Source organism: Biomphalaria glabrata, chromosome 5 (genome assembly GCF_947242115.1).
Source record: "Biomphalaria glabrata chromosome 5, xgBioGlab47.1, whole genome shotgun sequence".
Classification (NCBI taxonomy): Eukaryota; Metazoa; Mollusca; class Gastropoda; family Planorbidae; genus Biomphalaria; species Biomphalaria glabrata.
Genome location: NC_074715.1, coordinates 10,596,882 through 10,617,296, shown reverse-complemented (window position 1 = coordinate 10,617,296; position 20,415 = coordinate 10,596,882). Strand labels below are relative to the sequence as shown.

General features: G+C 33.0%; 1 protein-coding gene across 1 annotated transcript; it reads right to left on the bottom strand.

The window, feature by feature from the left end:
* Positions 1–1,404: 1,404 nt before the first annotated feature.
* LOC106072423 (afadin- and alpha-actinin-binding protein-like) lies at positions 1,405–20,213 on the bottom strand. Its single transcript, XM_056029976.1, has 14 exons — positions 20,026–20,213; positions 16,952–17,143; positions 16,692–16,834; positions 15,516–15,684; positions 14,819–14,957; positions 13,516–13,585; positions 12,073–12,238; positions 11,251–11,320; positions 10,538–10,618; positions 10,086–10,252; positions 7,913–8,086; positions 6,637–6,721; positions 4,804–4,921; positions 1,405–3,486 (listed from the first exon to the last, which is right to left on the bottom strand). The coding sequence occupies exons 2-14, from the start codon at positions 17,132–17,134 to the stop codon at positions 3,462–3,464; spliced, it is 1,590 nt and encodes a 529-aa protein (XP_055885951.1). The 5' UTR covers positions 17,135–17,143; positions 20,026–20,213; the 3' UTR covers positions 1,405–3,461.
* Between the last annotated feature and the right edge of the window lie 202 nt (positions 20,214–20,415).

Below are 20,415 nucleotides of genomic sequence, written 5' to 3'. Positions count from 1 at the left end.
GGAAGGTGTTATGGTCACAATTAGGAATTAATTATTTGTTTCATAGAAAGGTAAAGTTATGACCTAGGGACTAGTAAAAACAAGACTAGGAATTTAGGAAGAAAAGCGAAATGTAATCTAACTACTCCTGGACGGCTGTAGAGAGAGGCAGGTTTTATGAACATAGACATTTGTCTCGAGGGTTCCCTTCCTTATTATTAAACTTATTATTCGACATTCGCTACCAGAGTCGACTAACTTATATTGCTGGCCTTTCGCCTGTGTTATTTGGTTTTTGTTATTTGAGTGTTACCTCCGCTTGACTTATCTACATAAGACACGGCGTGAAAGCGCCTAATAAAGGTTAGGAAATCTGTTTGGGAGCTATGCAATATAAAATAAAATACTCTGAAAGACACAAAGATAAAGGCACATTCCTCGTCCCATATGCTAGGACAAATTTGTACAAATACTCCTTCTTCCCTAGTGCTATTAGAGCATGGAATGGGTTGCCTGAGCTAGCCAGGAAAACCAGTGACTTGGCAGAATTTAAGTCATTGGTTAATATGCATGACTAAATGCATGACGCGTAGGACGTAATCATCTTCTTTTTTGAAGTAACGTCTGTATTATATAAGATAAGATAAGATATTATCTGTATAAATAAGTTTCTTTTGAAATGTCACCATGGCAGAAGTAGTCCTTCCTGTCATGTTCTCAGTAGGGAGTTTAACTCGTGTACCAAGTTACTCAAAATAAATAGCTCAATGTTATCCAAACATTTTTTCAGGGATCTCCAACTGGTAAATTCACAGCATATTAATATTATTAATGCTCCAAAAGTCTTTTCTGAAGGGTAACAACCAGACAAAAGAGAAGCAGAAAGCATGGGAGCAAGTGTCCAATGCAGTGACATTTTTACAAGATCCAACAAAAACTTCAAAATGTATTTTCAATTTCCAGTTCATGTGAAACACATTTTTTTTTAAAATTCATTTTTTTTTGTCAATTTGAATAATATTTTTCGCACATGCAACAATGTTATAATGCATGGAAGCTACTTTTTAATATCAATCCAACAGATTTTATCAGCATTTTGTAGTTGTTCTATGCTGTTTCAGAGAGAATGGATTCATTTCATTGGTGAGGCAGTCAAATAACTTTAGGTGTTTCTATATATAAGCTAGAGATTTAAAAGATGTCTTTTAATGTTTTGTTTTCATGTTTTGGTTGATCTTTAACATTTGAAGTTTATTACATTCAAGCCCGAACCTCCCGCAAAAATATGGGGGGGGGGGGGGGATAGCAAAGGCAGGGTTGTTCTCAGGACATTTAAGACAACGATCCAGATAGCAGGTAAGATACACTGACATTGGATACCAGGGATAGTTCAAACCTCAAGAGTAAACAACATAACTATGAATATAGTGATTTATAACGCAATGTGCATCAAATTTATTGTGAAGAAAACAAATCAACTGTATTACAAACAACATATTCAAATGATTTGTCAAAAGGGACGGATAGCACTTTAAAAACTTATCAAAAATATACCTGAATATATCTTTCCATATGCATCTTAAGTAAACACTCTAGGGCTGCCAAAAAAAAATAAAAGCCCCAAAATACATGTACCATATACTCACATGTTTTATCAATGATATGTTTAACAATGTAATAAAGAGATAATACAGTTAAGAATTTAAAAAAAAAAAAAAAAAAAAAAAGCAACACTTGACTAGATGACTACTGATGAGAGTTTAACTATGAATTTGAACTACTGAAGGAAGCAAACAGAGAAGTATGTATTTTAACAGGAAAAGAAAACTTGAGAAACCTTAGAGGATCAGATTAAAAGAGCCAAAGTATTAAACTTTCCTTTCTAACATCATTACCATACTACAAAGAAAAAAAAACTTAATGGCAAATTACAGGAAAAGAGGGCTGAAGTTTATAATTATAATAATAACAACGTCAGTTCAAGGTAAAACTGTTTGACAGCTGAACAAAAAATTAGATAACTAGACACAAGTGCAAACTAAAATAATTTGATAGTTTTGAAAAGCTGTGACTTAATAGCCCAAAGACTTTCAAATAATTTGGATACATTTCTACACACCTAAAGATGAAAGCAGGAAAGAAAAAACAACAACATTCACTTAGGCTGATAAAAATTTCTGGTTACAAGCCATCTTTCAGTTGTTCATGTTTCGAATGAACCTGAAACTTTTTTTTTTATTGGGCATTGGGTAAAGAGTTAAAGAACAGTTTGGATTACTACCTTTGAATTGATATCCTCCTATTTTTAAAAATAATGTCTTTGTAGTTGATAGAAGTTTCATGGTGGATAGATGTGGGAAGCGTGGTCAAGAGGCAAAGTGTGCTTGAACTTGGCTTGGCTACCTAGAAGGGGGCTCGAGGTTCGACACCCGACTTGGGCAGAGTTGTGTTTACTGAGCGCCTAAAGGCAGAAAGGAAAACCAACTCCTGGATACCCCCTCCCCCCCACTGGTCCACAAATGAGATTGGACCAAAAGCGCTCTGAGCATGCTATAAGCATGAAAGTAGCGCTATATAAAAGCTATAATAATAATAGATAAGTTCTCTTAGCTTTCTTCAGCAGGTTTTGTCATATGTTTCTTTACAATGATTATTTACATAGAAGTGCAATGAAAAATTATTAGGTGGCAGAATGTGACACTTAATAAATTGCCCACAAACAACTTTTAAAAAATTAAAAATTAATGTATATATATATATATATATATAAACCTAATCAAAAAAAGAAGTTACATATTTGCTCTATAACTATATAAAAAGGCCAAAATAAATAAATTGGATGGTAAGAAAACACTTTGATTTGTCATCTTTGATGATGAATATTCTCCAAGGCAAGCAGCTAAAGAGAAGCTGCCATAGGAATTCAAAAGAATTGGCGTGCTACTCTTCATGCTTCTGACATGAGAAGCAGAGCATTTGGGTGCATAGGTCATGGTGACACAAGTTAATATAGCACATTGGGAATAACAGGCTAAACAAGTGGAAACAAAAATTCAAAGAAATGAATCAATTAACATCAATCAAAAAAGCTAATAATGAGAGATTATGGTTATTATAGTAACAAAGTGAGCCAAATAGCAAACAATGAAGGGTTCTGGTTTTTATACTAACAATAATAAAGAAAGATAAAAAAAACAACAACATTTTCTTTTTAAAGCAATAGCACAGAAGGCACAAATTTTTTGTTTAGTGAACTGCATAGCACCAAATAATTTCTAAAAATAATATATATATATATGTTAAATAGATCATTTGAAATGGAATGATTTGAGAATCGTAGTTCTATAGTTAATAACATAGTTCTATACTTAGTAACATAACACACACAAAATGGTTCATTGAAAAGTAACCTAAAAATGACATCTGGGTGTAAGGAAATTATATTAATCCTTGGAATGTTCTTAGCATATGTGCCATTTCAATCAGGGAGACGAACCAATGGTGTCACTGAAAGCAAAATAAATTAAAGAGATATAGTGTATTTAATGTGATATTCCATCGCTGGTATTGATATGAAATGAATGTATGCGACCAATAGTGTTAAGTTCAAAGGTCAGAGAGTTTGAAGGCTGTTAGTTGAGAGGAAATAAAGAAGCGAACTAGTTGTTAAGAGAAAGTTAGAGTTATGTTGAATATCAAAGTTAATAGAGTCAATGTGGTATCAAGTTAATAGTGTTGTGATAACTTAACTCTTTCATTGCGGCATTACTCTTAGCGAGTAACTTTGCTAGCGCTGGTGAGTGTGGAGTTACTCTCAATAACTTGGTTTATAATATTTATTTCACTATCTTCGACACCCGACTTGAGCAGAGTTGTGTTTACTGAGCGCCTACAGGCAGCACAGAAAACCTGCTCCCAGATACATCCTCCACCCACTGGTCCACAAATGAGATTGGAAAATTGCGCTCTGAGCATGCTATAAGCATGAAAGTAGTGCTATATTAAAGCCATAATTTATTTATTTTATTTTTATCTTATTTATGTTAAACTTTTTATTTCTCTTTTTTTTAATTTTCCGGATGTAGGAGTGATTGTTCTTTTGTTTTGGTAGTAAATTCGATGCAGTATCAACACGTTAAAAAAAAGACAACATTATATTAATGGTTCCTCTTTTTTAGTTTATTTCCCGGAACCTGAAAAATGTAAATAATACAATTTCTTAGTACATTTGTTCATCCTTTATGAAATTTGAATTGACTAAATGTGTTTAGTTTTGTGATTTTTTCAATATTTATGGATTAACTATTAAATTAAAATGTTAATTCTTTCAGTATATAGATTTTTAAATGAATTTTTAAAATATTTTCTTTTACCGAGCTCAGTTTAAAATTAATGAACAATTTTTTTTAAATAATGTTTTTTATTTATTATACTTTTGTAACCCATTCATTTTCCTTTAAAATAAAATTGTAATTTGTTAGATTATTAAATAAAACTAAAAAATTATGTTAGTTTTAGTAACTCTACCCCTCTTGAAAATAAGTGTTCATCCCAGAAAAATCCATTTTTTAAATCAAAATAATTCCCACTGAAAGAGTTGAGTTAGTTAATTCATATTTGACATTGATATGCATTTATTCTTCATGACTATGAAAATATTTAATTGTTTCAAGTTATTGAATATGTTGTGCTATTTCATATATCTTATCCTATATAACTAAACTATATGTGTGTTAGTGATTTGGCATCCTGTTAGTTACTCAACAAAGAATGAGTATGCTAACAGTGAGCAAATCTACAAAACTATTGAGCCAATTCTTTTACCTGGAATGAGACAGTCCAATGAACTTGTACACCTCTGCAGCTAAATCCTCTGGACTTTGAGCTGGAGACTTGGTAGAAAACACAGGTGTGGAGGGAAGAAGTCTGGGAGAATGACCACCTGCAATGTTATTGATTTTACAATTACATGTGTTTTCAATGACATTATCTTTTGTTTAATCAATCAATAATTGACCAATTGTCACAGTCTCGCTTGACATTGCCTGTTATATGTTCACCTGGGGTCAAGAAGGTGAAAGGCAAGTAAATTGACTTTAAGTAAGTAGTAACTTTTAAGTCAGTTGTCAAGGAGAGTAATCTTAAGTCAGTTGAGTAGAGTACACATATTTCTAATAGTTGTTTTCTGTACTTAGAGTTGACATATTATTATTGAGGTTTATTGTTACCCGCTGTGATGCAGATGTTACTTGTAGCCTATTTTAGAGGACTTAACATGTTGGATATATTTAATACCACTGTTAAGCGGATCTAATTATATTTCATATTGGACTATCTTCATGTAACGACCAAGAATATGCAGTATATTATTATTGAATAAACCTTAAATTGTTCTGCTAAAGAAGGACTATAGTCTTTGTATACTATTCATGTTTATTACATGTTAAGTGGACACATGAACCCAGCATTCTACATCATTACACATTCAGCATGTTACATCAATGCTTTGTTTTTAAATGCAGAACTAAATAACTTCACAGAACACTATCTTAAAATATCCATAAGGAACTAGATCTAATGTGATAAAAAAGACAGTGGCTGGCTAAATTTCAAGATAAAGAGAAATACAACAAAGGAGACAATAAACAAAAACTAAGCTTGTCTATATTTTTCTACTTTTTAAAATCTTTCCTTTCACAGATAAATGTAGTTAATAAAATAAACTTTATACTAATTTAGAAAGTCAGATTACAAATTTTATAACTCAGCTTACTCATATTACTTTTGATGCATCGGCGTAGCCAGGGTGGTGAGGGTGGGTTGAAATTCGAAACTCTTACAGGGCCCCAACTTGAGGGGCGCCCCCAAATGAATGTACTAAATTTTTTTTACATTAAATATTACACCACTGCCATGTAATCTTGCCATTCACGTGGAGTCAAAAAATACTGGACAGCATTGATCTAGATGATGTTCTAGATGCCTTTGCTGTATTGAAAGCACGATGTGAGGTGATATGAATAGAGAATTGTCACTAGTGAATTATCTCGCCAATAAACAATGGTAGTATTCATTAAAAGAGTCTTGATTATTTTTTAAAAATTTACTTACATACTGTACCAAATGGAATTTAGAATCTCATGTCACGATGTTGAATGTCAAAATGCAGGGGCCCCTAAAAAGGTCAAACTCCCCAGGCCCCCAAATCCCTAGCTTCGCCAGTTTTGTGAACACATCTTATACAAATGTTAGCATCCAATGATAGAAATACCAAATTCAATCTTTTTTTTTTACTATCACACTATGTCCCACTAATAAAAATTTACTTGCATTGATTCAGATATCTTTCGAAAATCTACTTCATGAAATTTTTCTTTAAACATAATAAAATCATACAGACTTCCAGTTCCCTCACCCTAGCGCCAAACTAAAATGATTGGGTAAAATTAACAAATCATGTATGCAGTGGATCATGGGGACTAAGCTATTAGACATTTTCAAACTGACCTAAATGTGAACACAAACTTCTAATTAAATTAATGTTTCTCTACATTTAGACATGATAAAACACAAGAAAGATGAAAACAGTTGACAGTGTGACTGACTTTAATGTATTGAATTCTCTACAGAAGACTTGGGCTAAACTCTTCTACTTACTTGACTTTTGATTCTCTTTGCTTTGGCTCATGTTCAACAATTGATTTTTAAGCAGATTTGTCTTTTCTTCTTGCAGTTGTCTTCTCTGATAGAGGAATAATGATTAACTGAAATTTTATCTACCTGCTAGTCCTAGATGAACAAACTACATTTTTGTTTCAGAGGCTCTCATTTTGAAAAGGAGTTGTGTATCAAATATCTTATCTTCTTATCTTATATAATACAGACGTTACTTCAAAAAAGAAGATGATTATGTCCTACGTGTTATGCATTCAGTCATGCATTTTAACCAATGACTTAAATTCTGTCAAGTCACTGGTTTTCCTGGCTAGCTCAGGCAACCCATTCCATGCTCTAATAGCACTAGGGAAGAAGGAGTATTTGTACAAATTTGTGCTAGCATATGGAACGAGGAATGTGCCTTTATCTTTGTGTCTTTCTGAACATTTTATTAAATTTTGTTTTTGTATTTAAAGATTATGGTTCGAGCCATAATTTTTATATAAACTGACATAACATAAGATGTAACTAAAGAGAATTAAAAAATAAAAAATAGAACCTCAAATGTATATTAGAATGTTTTAAGATCATAATATAGTATTAACTTTTCATTTTCAATGTTGTACAAATAGTCTAATACAACATAATATTTTCTTTCTTTTTGAGAAGCTAGAGCTGAGTAGAAAAGTGGTTGAGCAGAATTTCATCAGATTCAATTCTAGCAGAGAAATTGAATTTCATTTGAGAATGTTTGGGGAGTCATTATCTGTTCACTACAGAAATGAGTCGCCTGCTTAATAACTGCAACTAATGCAAATCATTATCAGATCGGAGAAGTTGATCTTAAGTCTTTTAATAGATTTAGAATAAAATTTTATCCTGCAAGTCAGAATGCGTGATGTGGGATGTGTGGCTGCGATCGATGCCAAAGCTTCTTGGCTACCTAACAGAGAGGCTCGAATTCAAATCTTGACTCGAGCAGAGTTGTGTTTTCTCTGCACCTATAAGTAGCACGGAAACCTTCTCCCAGAGATCCCTTTCCCTCAAGGTCCACAAAAGAGATCGAACCTTAGCAAACTGTAAGCATGAATGATAAGCAACATAAAAGCATTTTTTTAAATAATTAAAAAATGTATTTCAAAATGAAAGTTACTGACTCCATTGAGAATTTCAAATTTAAGACCTATGGATTAGCTGTCTGGTTTTTTTTTTCAACACTCAAACAATTATACAAAAATTTCAAACAAAGCATACTTTTCTTAATGTTAAAACTTACTTCTTGAGCAAATCGAATGACAGCCTGTTTAAAGGCATTTCGTTCCTTTTCAAAGCTGACTTTCTCCTGAGAAAACATCTTCTTCTGTTCCAGCAGACTCTCTTTCATGTGAACCAGTTGAGATTCAAGGTGAATAGTGTTCTCCACTGACTGCGACTGGGAGTTCAGTGATTGCTGTAAGTGTACAAACACAATAAAATAACGTTTATGAAAATATGAATGAATAAGAAACAACAGCTAGGTATCAAGTATTTTTTTTATTTAAGCCTAAAAGTATAGGAGGATTGCATTCATTTACAAGGTAAGGAAGACCCATCTGCTGTATGCCATTATGAGTAAACTTGCAGCTATGCTAGTTTTAAATGACCTTTTCACCTTGCACCTCTGTTAAGTTTTCCTCTTTGGATAAACATGAATTTTTTTTTATCCCTTATGTAATTGATAGGTGGTCCATTTAGAACAAAAGTATTGATACAGTCTATTATCATCTTTCCCATGACTTACATTGAAGGGTTGCTATGATAGTTCACCTAATCAAATCCCTCCAATTTTTCCTGTCAGCAACTGATCATAGCAGAATATCAAGAGAGAGGCCGGTCCATTCTTTTATCTTGTTCAGCCAGCTTTTCTCAGGACGACCCTCCACTGTACCTTGAAGGATGAGTTTTGAAAGTGTCTATATGACTGAAACAGTTTGGCATTCATCTCTCACGGTATTGAGGAATTTGTCCTTTTTGCCAGCCAGAGGGCTGAATTGTAAGACTACAGAATCATTGATCTTCTTTTCCTGATATCTAATACCCAGCAATTTTGAGTTGAATTTATTTTCAAAAGCTATGATTTCTTCTTTCAGCAACAGAGTTCAGTACCCAACTTTCATAACCGTAAAGGAGTCCATATAAGTAGTCAACAAAACAGAGATTATTTGTTAATTAGTCGATACTCTAATATTAATTATGTATTCTAAAAATAAGCAAGTTATTATTCATCTTTTAGCTGCTTGTTAGAAAATAAGCTAAGCTGAGTGGTTACGTGCTTGGCTTCCAAACCTGGGTCCTGGGTTTGAAGACTGGGATTTTGAATTTAAGGATTTTTAGGGCACCTCTGAGTCAACCCAACTCTAGTGAGTACCTGACTTTAGTTGGGGAAAGTAAAGGTGGTTGGTCTTTGTGCTGGGCACATGACATCCTGCTCATTAACCATTGGCCAAAGAAATAGATGACCTTAACATCATCTGCCCAATAGATCGTATGGTCTGAAAGGGGAAAGACAACCAGTTCATTTTTCTATTCTTTTTAAAGTGGCTACTCTAGAAAAATTCTATAAGGTTAAACAGCAAAGTTTTAACATTTTTACTCAGCTTTCAACTGATTTAAAAATCTGATAAATCCTTTCATGAAAGCATGTACAGCTCCATATATCATTTTCCTCCCTTATGTAGTCTTTGAGAGGCTATCATCACTAATAAAGAGTTCAGCAAACTTTATAGAATAAGAAAAACACTTCTCAACTTTTTTATCTTCCATAATTAAAAAAAATGTGTACCATATAAATAGTTAGATTTCAGAATGTAAGCTTTAGCAGACTGTCTTGATCTTTAACTTGGTTGCTTTTTTTTTTTTTTTAACAATTTACAGCAATCACTTAAATCTCACTTATACTTTCTTGATGGGTTCAAAAAATTTTAAAGAAAGTGTTATTGTATTTCAAAAACAGCTTTAATGTTTAATGTTTGATCATTATAACTTTTTCTGGAATATTTAATCAACATCAAATTAAATTTGGCTTCTTTTTATCAATGATGAAAATTTTTCTGGACACATTACATCACAAGGCTTCAATGGGAATTACTTCACTTGACTCCAATGTTTCTTTGTATTCAATAAGGAGTTGAATAAATAGATGCACATGAGCATTTTGCACACCATCCCCTGTAAATTTGACAGTTTGATGCAGTGTCTATGTTTATTTGACTGCTGAGAGCTGCAGGTGTAAGCTCCCAAGATTATTTTCAAAAATACAAATGTAAAATACAAGATTAGTTCTAGATTAATGATTTGTAAAACTCACTGGAACAACTTCCTGGCAATCATGAAGCATTATAAAAAATGAATCGAATCAGAAATCATAGAGCACCATCAGCTTTATATTTTTATAGTTATTAGCTAGCTACCTGGAGTAACGCTTCCTGTTCTTTAATGATTGCTTTGTATTTCTTTATCTGCACCTTCAGTTTCTCCAGTTCTCCCTTGTCACCATACTGGGTAGACTCTCTCCTCTCAGTGAGGTCAGAGTTCTGTTGATTAGGGGACGTTTTGGAAGGCTGACTTCTGCTAACATCTGCAAGTGTAAATTTTACATTTTAAATATAATATAAGCTGCTAAATAATAAAATTATACACTGGCTTTGCCATGGCCAAAATACTTAATTATTAGTTAAGACTGGGTACAAGTAAGTAGGAACTATAGGCACATCTTCCATTTCCACACTAGAAGCTCATCTTAATATATATTATAATTTAACTCCGAATGAATCCAATTAATCACTGGTATGAATATAATAAGGTCTAGACAGTAATTACATAATAAATTTTAAAGGTAAAATATTGAAAAACGTGTTTATACTTTCTGCAATTTGATTGCAAGTCTCCTTGAAATTCCTCTCAATTTCTTGTCGTATTATATCATAAGGCATCTGGAAGTACCCTGAAAGTAAAAGTAAACGACAAGAATTTAATATTAAATATATTAATACAATTGGACTCATTTGCATTAGCCAATCAAGTGTACTTTTCTTAACGTGCCCTCCCACTCTTCTTCTTCATAATTGTCCCAAAAGGTGAATTGAAGACTCTTGGAACTCTAGGTTTATGTGGAAGCTTGCCTCCATCTGCCAGTCTGAAACAAACTTTGGTCTGGGAAAGAACCAAGCAGATGTAAATTATTACATCTCAGATGGCTTGTATCCAAGGACGCTTAGATTAGAAGTGAGGCCAAAGGCCGAGCACACTGGGGAAACTCCCCTATATTCCTTCTCTGGATATTAGCTTAATTGTTTCCTTTAACAAACGTTTCCACCTGAGCACAGAGCATTGCCTGGGCTCTCCTACTCAATAGGGTACCAAGTACAATTCAAAATTGAAAGGAGCTTTTGCATCGGCTGTGCAAAATGTCTGCTCCTGTTCCAATGCATAAGTTTGAGTTATACATATATAAACTGCAAGAATTTAAAAAAAAAAAAGAAAGATAATCTATAAATGAGCCTAGTGACTACACGTAAGTCTAAAAAAATGACTAACTACAAATACAATTATCTTTATTACAATCTTGCTTCATACCTTCATCAAATTCTGTAACAAGTTGAGAGGAAGTCCCTGATTCAGTTAGTGCATCTGTCTGATTTACAGGCTAGAAAGTGAATAGTACACCATAAAAGCACACAATTTAACAATAGAAATCAAACAAATTTATGATTGCCCTCAGGAGATAATAAGTGCTTTTAGTTGAAGTGTGATAGTAAGTCATAACTATATTGTTATTAGATGCAACTTGACAAACTGATTTTATTTGCACACTTCATAACAGCTAAAAAAGATTTGATTCTTCTCCTTTCTATCATATTTATAAGAACAGCTGAAAGATAACATTGAGGCGTGAAATAGTAATAAGCAATGCCCAAACAGATTCCCCCAAAAAATTTTAATAAGCTACAAGTCAGCAAAAAGGGAGGTGCAGAGGCAGAGTGGTAAAGTGCTTGGCTTCCAAACTGGATGGTCCTGGGTTCTAATCTTGGAGTAGACTGGGATTTTTAAATTTTGGGATCTTTAGGGCACCTCTGAGTCCACTATAATGGGTACCTGACATTAGTTTGGGAAAAATAAAGGCGGTTGGTCATTATGCTGGCTACATGAAACCCTTGTTAACCATGGGCCACAAAAACAGAGACGACCTTTACATCATCTGCCCTGTAGATCACAAGGTCTGAAAGGGGTACTTAACTTACAAAGGAAAAGAAAAAGCTTTAACCAATGTGTGACAGGCAAAGACTAGGTAATAGGTTGGCTGGTTAACTATATTAATATTACTGTTACACCAAACTTTATAATGCTGAGCAAATAAGATAAATACATAACATAAAAATAGAAAAAGAATCTACACACCTCAAGTGCAGAAGTGGAGGACATATCACCCGTTTGCTTCAATAATCTGGTGAGCTCCTTCTGCAGTGACAACAGACAATCCCTGAGGTCCCCATTCTCTAACATCAGCTCCTTATGCTTCTCTTCATAGTTGGCGATAATTAACTGGTACATTTCTTCCTCTTGCCTAGAACAAATAAAAAATTTTTGTTATTGAATCAGTTAAGATCATAGCTAAATAGCACACATTTTTAACCATGGCTACTACTCCCTGACATCCCTTCAGAAATGAAGATCTGTACATCCTTGCTCAGAGGTACATGGCTGAGCAGTTAAGTGAAGACTGGAATATTTTTATTTCGGGATCTTTGGGCGCCTTTGAGTCCACCCAGCTCTTAACAAACCTGACATTAGTTGGGCAAAAGTACAGGCAGTTAGTCGTTGTGCTGGACACATGACACCATCATAAACCATAGGCCAAAGAAACTGATGGCCTTTACAACATCTGCCCTATAGACCACAAGGTCTGAAAGGGGAACTTTTTTACATCCTAGCTCAATTCTACGAGATAACAGGTGATGGTGGGAGACAGGGCTCAGATCCGGAACCACTGTTATGACAGTCTGGAGCATATACCACATGACTAGACAAACATACCACATGACTAGACATACATACAATAGACTACAGGGCAGAAGGTGAGTATTTGTTAAGGTTTAAAAATACAATTTATGGTATGGCTTAAAACCAAAAGGTATTATTGAAAGGCTTTAACTCATGATACAAGGTGGCTACCATCCATTGAGCACTGAAGTCAATAAAATGCTTGTTACAAAACAATTGTATTAAACATGTGATACCCAAACCAAATATTAATTGTAATTATGTTGTACTTGTTGGGTGTGATAAGTATGTTAAACGAAAAGCAAAAATAATGTTTTACCAGGAATAAATAAGAAAGCATAAAGAGGGTTTAAATGTAGATTTTTTTTTCTTAAGCATTGGATTGTGACTGTGATAAATACCATAAAGTCACTAATGAAGTTTGACTTTAGAAATAACTATGTTAGAACACTTCTAATGAAATATTGATTACTTTTGGTAAACAAAATGTGCATGAAAAATGAATTAATCACATTACTTTTTAATCAATGTAGTGTAACTGAGTTGTTTATTTTATGTGTGTGTCCAACGTGTCAGAAGGTCATGTCCAGTGTGTGTGTTAATAGTACTTCAACAATGTGAGATGTGCTTGTATTCGTTCACAGTTTCTTGTTGAATAAAGCCAATATAGTGGTTTTCTAGTATTAATTATTATATTACAATCAAATAACAATATTGTGCGATAAAAGTAATATTTTATGTTTTGCTCTTCTGCTGTCACATTTGCTGACTACTACAACGTGCACGTTCTCACCCTTAGCATTCAACTGTATAAATAAAAAAAAAAAGATGTTCAATTACTTTCCAGAACTTGATTTCCAAGTGGATCTTCGCCCTTCATCTCGGCCAATTACATTTTGTAGATCCATTCCTGGAAATAGTAAAGTTAATGAAAGTATAACTAAAAGCCACGGTGCAACACTTTAGTAAAAACACAGACAGATACACAAAATCACACAGTGAATGATTTCTTTGTTACCTTTTTTTTTTGCCAAGACACCCACAAAGATAAAAAAAAAAATTTGGATTAAACGTAAATATAAATGCATTAGCTGTACTTGCTTTTTCTTTTAGTTTAAGAATGTTATTAATTTCTGTTGTTGCTTTTTTAAAAATTATATTGAAGATGGGATTTATTTGTTTAGGCACGGTTAAGATTTTTAACAGTTTAGATGTTTTACAGGTAAAGAGTTATGCACCTTGCACAAGAGACTGGGAGAGTTGTGGTTTGGGCAAAGAGTTAGGGGTGAGCAGTATCTTGACAAACAGTTTGAAAATGCTCATGATCAAAGTGTTGAGAAATGTTACTAAAAGATTTTTTTTCTGATCTCAAATATAATTTACCTGAGAAACCAAACTGATATTTTATTTCTGCAGTTATATTATTTAGAGTCCTTTTATCTATCGACTTGATTTAAGTCGCATTATTACCAACTTCATGAACATAGACATTGCTTTAAAATAGTAACAAGCTAATTATTATCTGTCAATTTCTGTCCTGTGGCAGTGTGAGACCAACCAATATAGAAGACCTCATCACTGAACTGTGATTTCACAACCCGAGATGTGGCAATGAGCAATTGGTCTAAAATGCACACAGGTTGCGACATTGCAGGTCACTGTTTAGGCCTTCCATAACAAAATGGTCTCGGGCCATGTCAAAAACCAAACAGGGCTGTATTATGATGGTGTTAAGGATAAGCAAATAAGTAACTTGCATTTTTGGATATTTCTAAATTTAGAAATGCGCACTTGTGCTGAGTGACTGATACAGAATTATGCTGTACAGTGCAGAACATATAAAAGTTAGTATTTACTTGGTTTTGTAGCGCACACATCAAACATAGATCTAGTAGCTTAACTGCCTGTTAATGTAGAAGCCATTTCTATTTAATATGACATAGGCAATGAACTTAGACTGTAAACCATAATTTGTAAATAAACACTGTTCATAACTGTTTACAAGGCCATTTTAAAAATCTATAACTATTGTGTTAATTGAGCTGGCCCATATTTGGAACAAGTCTACAGCATTCAAACACTACAGACCTACAACAACAGGCATTTGATCACTGCAAATCTAGAAAGAAACATATTTTCTTACCGACTTTTCTCTCAGGAACCTTATCTGACAAAAGTTGATGTAGTCTTTCTTTCAACTTGAACACCTCCCTTTCTCTTTTCTTCTGTTCATGTTTATATTGAACATCTTTGGACTGGACCACAGCAGTCAGTCTTTTTACCTTACAATAGACCAGGGAATGTGAAATACAGATTAGATTTATAAACTAATATGCAGATTATAATTAGAACATTTACAAAATTACCTGAAATTTTATTCAATATCTATATGAAAATTATAAATCTTACAATCTTAATAAAACAGTACATGTATAAGGGATACATGTTCCAGTTATTTAAAAAAAAAAAGAGAAAAAAAAAAAAAACAGTTCTTATCAAATCAACGGCTTATGAAATCTTCTTGACCTAGCCAATTTACTCTAAGGCCTACAAAAGCTCCATGTTACTTGAAGTTTTTGTAAACCTGCCATAGAGGCAGATACCAGGAAAACGCAAACAGGGCCATCCATGTATGGAGGATCTCAGGGTAGTGGACACCAGTTGGAAAGAGGATGCAGGTACTGCTGCAGACTGATCCCATGGACATGAAACCAACTGAGGGGAGCTGCCCAAAACAGAGTCTAAAAATGTAGAACTATTGTTCCACTGGGAGTCCAAAGGACAAAGGCAAGTAAGCCTAGGAAGTATAAATTTAAACACAAGAACTTTTCTTAACATACTTCCTCTTTCTCAGATTTCAGCTTGACGCAAAGTTGTTTGTATTTCTGCGTGATCTGTCGCAATTTCTCTTTCTCTTCATCAAGGTCTTTATCAGATTCCCCCTGATTCTTGGCGAGGCGTAAATTGGCAGTCCTCTGGCGCTCAATGTCACATAAGAGCCTATGATTTCTGAAGGGATAAACATTTTTTTTTTTTGCGTACTATCAAACATTAAAAAATCTTATAATAAAAATAATGCTTACTAAGTCCAAAAAGTTAAAGTGGAATGCAGCATTTCCTGTAGCTATGCAGAATTATAGTATATATATATATATATAGTAAAAAAAAAAGCTATGTACCCCTATCAGACCATGCAATCTATGGGGCACGTGATGTAAAAATTATCTGTTTCTGTGTTAAGGAGGGTGTCATGTGCCCAGCAGAAAGACCAACCCAGGGGTGTCCTAAAAATACAAAAATTGAAAATACCAGGATTTGCAGAGACTCAAACTTCACAACACTCAGTTCAGAAGTCAAGTGCTTTACCACTCAGCCACAAAGACTTAGCCATGACCTAATTATTTTGTCAATTTAAGTTTTCTTTTTGCTTTCTTTGCCCAAATTCATTCTTATGTTCCCCCTTGTGAGAGCAATGAAGAGCTATACAAAATAATCATTAGGATAAGATCAATTAAGTGCTTTTTTAAAAGATTCAAACTTTCATTTTTGTTGATGTCTCTGAATCTTTAAAACAACTTAAGGTAAATTTTAATGAAAACACTGGTTAATGGTGGCAGAAATATCCCAAACATTAAGAACTTAAAATATAGGCTGGAAAGCTTGGTGAAGTAAAGGAATTTCATTCAGGAATAGAGGTTGTCTTAACAACAGAAGAATGGATTGGGATTGAATTTCACCAACTAACCAACTATGGTTGACTAAGTGCTTTGTAGTGCCCTGGATGCAAGTGCTCTCTTAGTAAACACGCAAATAGCGCAAGGATAAAGCTAGAGGCTTGAAGTGTAGTTTACAGAATAATCAATTCATGGTAGGCTGGGGAAGGGGTGGAGGTCTAAGATTGCTGCTGTATAACAATAGTTAATGAATTCAGTAATAGAACTCGGTCTTATCACCAACCATAACAACTGAAAGGAGAAAATTTTGTTTCATAAATCAAGAAGAACTACTGTTCTTACCTATTTTCAAGATCTTCTTTAACAGCTTTGGTCTTGTGATACAGTGTTAGCAGATCATAGAGACGGTTCATAAAGAAAACAACATCAACATTTAACTTTGCTCCTTTTAAATGAAGACAAGGTATACCCAGCAACTGAAATTCCTAAAAGTGGACAATATAATCAAATCAAAAGAACAAATAATACAGGTTAAATCAAAGAACATTATCTTTTTATATAATTACACCAATGGAATGATTTATATTAATATCAAAGCTTACCTGATTTATATAAGCTACAGAGTTTAGAACATTCTCCTTAGTACAGAAATGTGTGTGCTCTCTGACAAGGAAAAGTTCATCATCAACAAAATCACTATTGAAATGACTTTCAATTCTGCTATCCATAGAATTTAGTGACAAGTTCATATTGATTTTGGGATTAAATATATTCAGTCCAGACATGATAAGACTCTGCAATTGGAATAGCATGTATCAATGATTGTTTATTACTTGAGAAATTAAATTGGAAAAAGTTTACTTTTAATTAAATGCTATCTTGTTCATTTATTAAATTAAAGACAAAACAAAACAAAAAAAACAATTTAAGTTTTTTAATAATATAACTTAAACTTCTGAGTTCTTCAGAATATAATGAAATATTTTATCAGGGAAAAGTACCAGTTCATGGAAAGATGCAGAGGCAGGCTAAAAACTGATGGGAAGACTCGTCAAGAAATAAAAATGACTTAAATTCAAAATGATCATGATGCGTTAACAGGTCTTGTGATACTATGATGATATACTATGATATATCTTATATCTTATCTTATATAATACAGACATTACTTCAAAAAAGAAGATGATTACGTCCTACGCGTAATGCATTTAGTCATGCATATTAACCAATGACTTAAATTCTGCCAAGTCACTGGTTTTCCTGGCTAGCTCAGGCAACCCATTCCATGCTCTAATAGCACTAGGGAAGAAGGAGTATTTGTACAAATTTGTCCTAGCATATGGGATGAGGAATGTGCCTTTATCTTTGTGTCTTTCAGAGTATTTTATTAAATTCTGTTTTTGTATTTGAAGATTATGGTTCAGTGTTTTATGTATGATTGCTACTTTACTTTTGAGCCTTCTGTCCTGAAAGCTTTCTAAATTTAGTGATTTTACTAAAGGTGTTACTCTAGTCAAATGTGAATATTCGTTTGTTATGAATCTCACTACTCTATTTTGTGTCTGTTCCAGTTTCTTAATGTTTTCTTGAGTTGAGGGGGTCCCAAACGGAGGATGCATATTCTATTATTGGCCTAACCAAGGTTAAATAACATTTTAGTTTTATGTTCTTATTTGATTTATAGAAATTTCTTTTAATAAATCCTAATGCTTTGTTTGATTTTTTTTGTAGTTTCATCAATATGTGGATTCCATGATAGTTTTTCATTTATTATAACACCTAGGTATTTTGCGTTTTTAGTCTGTGTTACTGGTTTGCCATGAATAAGATAAGTGGAATTAATTTGTTTTAGTTTTTTTGTTACTCTTAACAACTGACATTTTTCTGGGTGGAAAGACATGCTCCAATTTGATTCCCATTTCTGTAATTCATCTAATTCTCTTTGTAAAATATCTGTGTCTTGTGTTTTTTTTATTGTTCTATATATTATGCAATCGTCTGCAAATAATCTGACTTTTGTTCCTGAAGTAATGCAATTTGGTAAATCATTTATGTAAATTAAAAATAGTAGTGGACCCAAGACTGTTCCTTGAGGTACACCTGAGTTTACTGTTATCGGTGTTGATTTAGAGCCATTTATTATTACAGTTTGTTCTCTCCCTATCAGAAAATCTTTAATCCACTGATGCAGTGGACCATTAATGCCGAAATATTTTAATTTTTTAAGCAAACTATGGTGGTGAACTTTGTCAAAAGCCTTAGAAAAATCTAGTAAGATAGCATCTATTTGTTCACTATTATCTAAACCTTTTGAAAAATCATCAATTAGTCCTATTAGTTATTATATGACATTCTAGATCTATATAAATAATTATTGAGTAGATACCAAATCTAGTAGCTGTAGATTCTATAGTGTTTATAGTCTCTCTCTCTCTCTATATATATATATATATAGACATAGAATATAGATTGTAGAGTAGAGTCTATCTAAATCTATAATGTCTAGATCTATATCATGATAATCATGAGTCATTGAATATGTTTAGTTTAGTTAACATATATGATTTAATTTTACCTTTAGCTAACGGCTACAATAATTAAACAATAAGTCTACTGATTGAGTCTACTTAAGTCTACTACTAACTAGTACATATGTATGATAATACAGAGCTAGATCTAGATTCTAGATCAGGTATAGTATATACTCATACTCATTATATAGAATATAGATTATTATATATATTATATTAGTTATATAAAATTTATAGATCATCTATCTTAGTATCTACATAGTAGCATATATAAAATAGATTTGAAGACCTGAGGAGTCTATAGTGACTATAGTATATATATATATTAAATGTCACTACAATTTAGTAGATTGTATTTGTAATTGTAGATTATATTATAAATTATTATATTTATATACTCTATAACCATCATTATACTAATCACTAATGATAGTATAAGGCTAGTCTTCGAGTCCAAAGATCAGTGAGGAATGCAGTATTTCCACTGGCTGTGCAGTCCCAGCTGTGACCTACATATTTTGCATCCTTTTATCGACTCGTTCGGGACTAGACATTTGTGGGCTAATTACTGCATTGTCTTCAGTGGCTTCAGCCGGCGCAGAGTATTTTTAAACTTTAAAGTGATAATTGGCTCGCGCAGACCAATACCACTCTTTAAGCAAAATGCAGTTCACAGTAGCACAGAAGTCTGAGAGGGCTGTGAACCACAGATAGCTGTAGGTGTTATATCGGAGTTTCCGTCTCCTAGACTTAGACTAGACTGGCTGCCAACCAAAGCCAAAGCTATAGAGTGACAGAGCCTAGTCTGCCCAATGATAGTATAACTCTATAACTAGTAGTGCCGCCGCCTATAAGTATAATAAGTAGTATAAAAAGTATAAGTTTAAAGTTATTATTATTAAGTTATATGTTATATCTATAAAAGTATAAATAGTATTATAGTCTATTATAAAATATAATAATGATAATCAGAAATCTAGATCTAAAGTAAAGAGAAAGTTAAAGTAAAAAAGTAAGGCAAAAGTAAAATCTATATAGATAGTATAATAGTATATAAATAGATCTAATAATCAAATTTTTTTTATCTAATATAGATCTAAATTTATAATATTTATTATTTATATAAAAATATACTATAGAAATACCAAAGATATGTAGATCTACATATAGATCTAGCCATTTCGAATTCAGATATTAAAACTAGAACTAGACGTCTAGGACTATAAGGATCTAGATCTAGGTAGATCTATTAGTATTATTGAATTATTCGAGCTAAATCTCGACTGTGTCAACATTAGTCTACACTACACAAGAACAAACAACAGAACTTTCAAGTACGTTAACAAGGCCTAAATTTTTTTTTTCGCAGAGTGATCTACCCCTTATAAGAATTGATCATACAAATCGGTCTTCGGTGTATTTCTAGGAACAAATTATAATTATTTCATTGTAACAACGTGCAAACATAGTGCATGACTCTTTGTGATGTTACCCTTTTCATAATGAATACTTATCTGAAGTTATCATAAGTATTT

What these genes read in the sequence shown, in the direction of transcription:
- LOC106072423 (XM_056029976.1), bottom strand. Translation starts at nt 17,134, where the DNA reads ATGTCTGGACTGAATATATTTAATCCCAAAATCAATATGAACTTGTCA. An exon ending in TGGAAATCAAGTTCTGGAAA is followed by an intron (nt 12,239 to 13,515) that starts GTAATTGAACAT and finishes TATTTGTTCTAG; the next exon opens with GCAAGAGGAAGAAATGTACC. An exon ending in AACAGGAAGCGTTACTCCAG is followed by an intron (nt 8,087 to 10,085) that starts GTAGCTAGCTAA and finishes GTACACTTACAG; the next exon opens with CAATCACTGAACTCCCAGTC.